Raw genomic sequence first — 6,000 nt, forward strand, 5'->3', positions numbered from 1 at the left:
ATGGGCCAGATACGTGCGTCTATTTGCTCCAGTAGTGCTCCCCAGAAATGGCTAACCCAGTGAGTTCCTCCGTCACCCCTGCGGCAGTCAGACGTTGCGGAGCGTCTGACGCCAGGCCTACACTCGTATGCATTGTGGAACCTGTGATAGGCTGGGTGTCCATATGTAGCGATCCCTGCGGCGACCCCATATGTGTATTCCTCCACGATAAGCTCCTCTGCGGACGAGCCCGTGTCTTTCCCTTGACAAAGCCCGCTCTGTCATCTCTGCTGGTGTTCTTCCCCCCTATAACTAGGCTGGAACCGGCTAGTCCATATGTGTGTAACCTTGACAGTGCCTCCCGGGGTAGGATGTGGCTTCCGCAGCGTTCCCTTCCCAAAGGGCACGCTTTCCCAGCGTTATCCAATAAGTCACACTGAGTGGGTCTTGTGTAACAGCAGTGACTGAGCTTCTCTGCTCAGAGCTCCTACTTCTGCCCAACACTGCAGTCAGACCAGGAGGCTCAAGCGGAAAGCTGGAAGGGCCAGCAGCAGTGGCGTTTTGGTAGATATCCCCATTCGTCAGAATCACTTCTGACTTACGTAGTAGTGAGCTGACGAAGGGGAACGTCTCGGTTACGTATGGTAACCCTCGTTACCCGAGGAGGGGACAGAGACGCAAGTCCCCTCGCCACAATTGCTGAGCTTCCGCTGTACGGCCGAGTCACAGGTCTGGCTCCTCAGCGGAAAAACAAGGATGCGACGCACTTATTGCATGCCAATATGCATTGGCTCGTTTCACTTCTGACTTACGTCTCCGTTCCCTCTTGGGGAACGAGGGTTACCATACGTAACCGAGACATTTTAAGTACACTCCTAGTGCTTAGGGATGCACGATATATCGACCACATATCGATATTGGCTGATAAATGATCATTTTTGATGTTACCGTTATCGATCCGATAAGAAAATTAGGCCGATATATCAAAGACGATAGATAATTATTTACTTCAGTTGAGAGATGCACGCTGTTCGCCATGATGGTTTTGAATGATTGGAATCACTTCGAAAAGGAAGATACAGTAAAGTGCAACATGTGCAGCACAAATCTGTCATATTAGCTTCAGGTTCGGCGTGCGCGATCAAACAGCAATGCAAAACATTAAAAGCTATAATTGGGATTGCATATACATATCATTATTTTTGTAATAAAATGGTTGTAAATTCGTTGAGTATAATTACATTCTTCAGCAACCGTTGGGTTGATTAACCTTCTAGCAAAGCGATTCAGTTTACAGGTGTTCATTCTCTTCAGCTTCAGCGCGCGCAGCTCAAACCGCAATGATGTCATTTGAAACAGTAAGCCTAATATTAAAGATGTTTACTATAACTGTAATATTAAAAATGTAATATTAAAAATTAAATATATATAAAAAAAAATCTTCCAAAAACATTGATGCGTTATTATTAATAACTAGCACTTTTTTGTTCTCGTATTATTTTCATCAAGAATATGATTTGATTAAAATAATTTCCTTATTGTCCGTGCAGAGGCGATTCCATTTTATTTATCTATGCCACATGCATTTAGTTTGGGACTGCTATTTAATAGCTTTAGCATAGGCCAAATGTTTATTTATTAGTAGTCTTTACTATTAGTCATATTCTTACAATTTAATGTGTATGTTAAGTAAAGGGGGACAGTACTTGTGTGTGTGTTAACAATTTTTGTGTAAACATGTATTATAATATGCCCAATATATATATCCTTCACAGAAAGCACACTAAAGGTAGGTGGGGTTTCACTACACTCATTTCATAAGAGATTCAGGAGATAACAGACTAACAGAACAACCCCCTCCGCTACGAGCCACAGCGGGGCAGTCGCACCTTTAACAAGTTCAAAGCTAAAAGTAGAGTTCTTCTACGACACCAAGGCATTGACTTCTCAAATATTGTATTATTTAAAACCTCACATATGCTGCGGTTGGCGTCTGTTATGTTATGTACCACAGTCTGGAACAAATGGATTTGAGTACCAAGTATAGAGGTTAAAAATAAAGTACGTACTTGATAGCAATGAGAGAAACTGCCCCAGTTTGAAGGATTAATCTCTATTGTTTGCATGTGTGTTACCTCAGTAACCTCTGATAACATTACCACTATGCTACAATGGCGCACAAACAAAACGACATCAGGAGCGAAATCTTCTTACGTGCGTTTGAATACACATTGGTTTTAATGCACTGGACATTCTGTAATAATCTGAAGCATTTGCTGAGGATTAAACCGTCAAATGTCATGTCAGTATAATCCCGGGACGTCACCCTTTTGCCAGGAAGACAATAAAATGAATTGTTTCGGCTTTCAGAAAAATTAGTGTTTATTAGAACGAGAAACTGTATTATGTTTTCATCTCCATTATGAGAGATTAGATGGGAGAAGTTAAAACAATCTGCTGACTTTATCTGGTTTTATGTGATTAATTGTGTCTGAATTCCCCCCCGAGTTAAGTGTATTGTCCCTGTGGAAATGACAATCTTTCATTATAATGATAAAGATGATGAAACACACAATAAAAAGTCCGGTGGTCTAAATAATCACCCTGCTAAACCTTCCGTCGCAGACCAGGACGTACACGTTCTAGCATATTTTCCTAGCAGATCTTCTCTTCTGTCCAGCACCATCACTTCCCATTAGCTCAGCTGATAAATTAGCCATTCAAACACACATAAGCGCATGCACACACTCTTACGCTCTCCTCTAATGTTTATATGCAATGCTTAATGTTGTGTGACCAATTCTGCCATTTCCATTATGTAAATATATTTGCCTCGGTGTTACACTACAACTATTGTCTACGTTCCCACGATTGCTCGGGCTATTAATACTCTGGGTTACAGGTCAGACTGCAGTTGTCGACAGACATCGGTGTGTGTGTGTGTGTGTGTGTGTGTGTGTGTGTGTATTGCTAATGCTACTTCATGGAGCGATTGCACACGTCAGGCCACGAGAGTAATTCCAGCACAATGTCCTCGAAAGCAAAACCAGGAACAATTTCTTCATTGCACACAGCCTAATAACTATTCAATATTTAAATTGTGAAATAATAATGATTTATTTACAACTCCAGTTCTTGCTTGATAGTTGTGAGTTTCACACATTTCAAGATCCCAGAAAAGCCATGCAATTTCAGATGTGAAAAAACTCAAAGCAAATCCAATTTGCCAGTAAGGTCAAGTCAGGTCACCTTTATTTCTATAGCGCTTTATACAATACAGATTGTTTCAAAGCAGCTTTACAGCGATAAACAGGAAAATTATGCATTTCGGCTGTTCAGTCAGTTCAGTGTTGAATCAGTTTCATGTAAAGATCATCAATTATTAAATTAGTTCATTTCATCTATAAAGCAGTTCTGCAAAAATTATGTCACCGTCCAGCTCAGTTCAGTTCTCATAGCGTCAGTACAGTCCGATCAATAATATTGTTAAATGTTAAATATTAAGTGTCCCCAGCTAAGTAAGCCAGAGGCGACAGTGGCAAGGAACCCAAACTCCATCAGGTGACAATATGGAGAAATAAACCGTGGGAGAAACCAGGCTCAGTTCTCCTCTGGCCAATGAACGAAGGCAAAAACTGACCGCGAGAAACGCGTCTGATCAATGGCGCGCTATCAGCCCATCCGGCCCACAACCTGTGCTCCTCTCGGGTCGCACGATAAACAGTGACGGGGTGAAACACACCGCGCAAACCTGTCACAGCAAAGGCAGAGGTGTTTCTGAAGGTGTTTCACACACACCTTCATTTATTACCAGTCACCAAAGTGAGATGAGAAGCAAGCGGTGCCCGCCGTCATTCAATCACATTATGCTGCGCTGGTGTCATTACATTCTGATGAAATTTCAGAGTTGATAATGGAAATAAAGCTAGTGCCACTAATTTCCCTAAAATGCCTGCTTCCTATTAAAAATTTAAATAACTCAAAAATTCTATATTTCTCTCGGTGTTGGCAACGCAACTCTAAAAAGAGCCATGTTATACACGCAGACTTGAGTTTTTCCATGGATTCTAGATTTATGCAAAAAAAAAAAAAAAATCATTTTACTAGAGTAAATTAATTTCAAATATTCTATACTACTTTTGTATATTCTAGACTATACTAGAACTATTAAGAATATACTAATAATGCCATTGGTCAATTGTACAAAACGCCAATACTTCTGCTGAACTATTACCTTAAGGAACTATTTTTATATGATCTGACCATTTACATAACTTTTGTTGGTGTAAACTTATCAGGTGGATTTGGATTTTTACTTGAATAAAACCAGGTAATTTAATTAAGATTAAAACCTTTTTATTTTTACAGTGAAAACCTGCCGTTGTTAATTTAAGGAGCAATTTCTATTCAATCTGACCTTTGCAAACAACTTTCATTTAGTCATGTAACATGTAGGCAAGTTGAGTCAGGCATATTAATAATAAATGTAGATGTTACCACATTAAGTGCATTTTTATCTACCTGACAAAATGGTTTATGGTGTATCTATAACTATACATAAACTCTATATAAAGCATGGTAGCTGAAAATCCTTTTATTTACTTCTTTATATATATATATATATATATATATATATATATATATATATATATATAAATTATAGATTTATTTATATATATATATATATATATATATTTTTTTTTTATGAGAGCTGATGTGCCAAATGTGTAGCTATGATTTTACACACTGTAAACAATTCGAACCCTGAAAACTCAGGTTCAGTTTAATTGCTGCCTAAAATTTCAAGTAAAATCAAATCAAATCAAATCAATCAGTGCTGCCAAATATATAACCTACAGTGCACAGCACTTTTTTACCACTTTTAATTGAATTGATGAAGAAAATAAAGTCAAAGAATTTGTACAGCGAGTTTACATATAATTACAGTTTAAACTGAAGAATAATTTATCAGATAACCTAATAAATTCACTTTATGCGGTAACATATGCATTTATGATGTAATATTACCCGTCTACATTAGGTTACAGCACCACAAATCATTTTAATAGGTCAGATTGAGTAGAAATAACTCCTGAAAGGTAACAACCACACTTCAGATTTTACAGTACCTAGTCAGTCATAGTTTAAATACATTTACAAAAACTACAAAAATTCCATTAATGCATCGATCGCTACAAGAGACTGAAAAGGTCAGATAACCTTACAATCGCAGCGTGTAAATGAGGTCAAATCTTATAGTTGAGGTTACGACAAGGGCAGATATGAGGACTGTAAATACTGGATGCACAGACCGAGAAATAAACGGTGAAAGCGAGTGCGCGCATCACACACACACACACATGTACAGACATCCAGACTGCGCAGTTATGCCGAGATGATCGGTACTTAATGCTGCATATTCCAACCAGTGCGCGCGCGACCTCTCCGTTGTTTCGGCTTTAGGAGGGAAGCGTTCATTTAGAAAACGAATCATGACTGAAAGAAACTTTACCTTTTCGCTTAGACCTTCTCCTCCTCCTCCTCTTGAACTTGCATTTGACTTGGCTGCTGGGGACCGATGCCATGGTGCTCAGATTCTGGAGAACTTGTTCTGCTTGATGTTTCTGAAGTTGTTGCTCTGCTGCGGTTGCGCACGCGAAACGCTCCGGGAATATCAGCTTCGCCCTATTCCTCCTCACACTCTTCTAATAAGCTCTTGATAACGAGCTGAAAGTGACTGTGTTTTTGAGCTCAGCGGACCGCCGCGTCCTCCTCCCGCGTGAGAGCGCGTCTGGAGCTCCTGCGCCTCTGCGTTTTTTGGCACCAGCCACTTTGAATCCAATCATGCAAGACGCGTGTCTATTTGCTGCCGCGGATTCTAATTAGAGCCAATCATGAGAGTCCTTGCGCTCTGACATCACGACCGATGACACACCCCCCCCCCCCCCATCCCATGCAGGCGCGCGAACTCAGCCTTCATCTCGAAGTGAGTGATGGCTTGATGCGCGCGGGTGAAAGGAA

At 40.1% G+C, this 6,000-nt stretch overlaps 1 protein-coding gene across 1 annotated transcript in view; it reads right to left on the bottom strand.

Annotated features, from left to right (window-relative positions):
- adarb2 (adenosine deaminase RNA specific B2 (inactive)) overlaps positions 1-5,789 on the bottom strand; it is a 187,889-nt gene extending 182,100 nt beyond the window's left edge. Inside the window, exon 1 of the mRNA XM_084102441.1 lies at positions 5,492-5,789. Within this exon, the coding sequence (XP_083958567.1) occupies positions 5,492-5,564 (73 nt within the window). The 5' untranslated portion in view covers positions 5,565-5,789. The remainder of the gene's footprint in view (positions 1-5,491) is intronic.
- Between the last annotated feature and the right edge of the window lie 211 nt (positions 5,790-6,000).

The sequence above is a fragment of the Abramis brama genome (genome assembly GCF_963993115.1).
Source record: "Abramis brama genome assembly, chromosome: 24".
NCBI lineage: Eukaryota > Metazoa > Chordata > Actinopteri > Cypriniformes > Leuciscidae > Abramis > Abramis brama.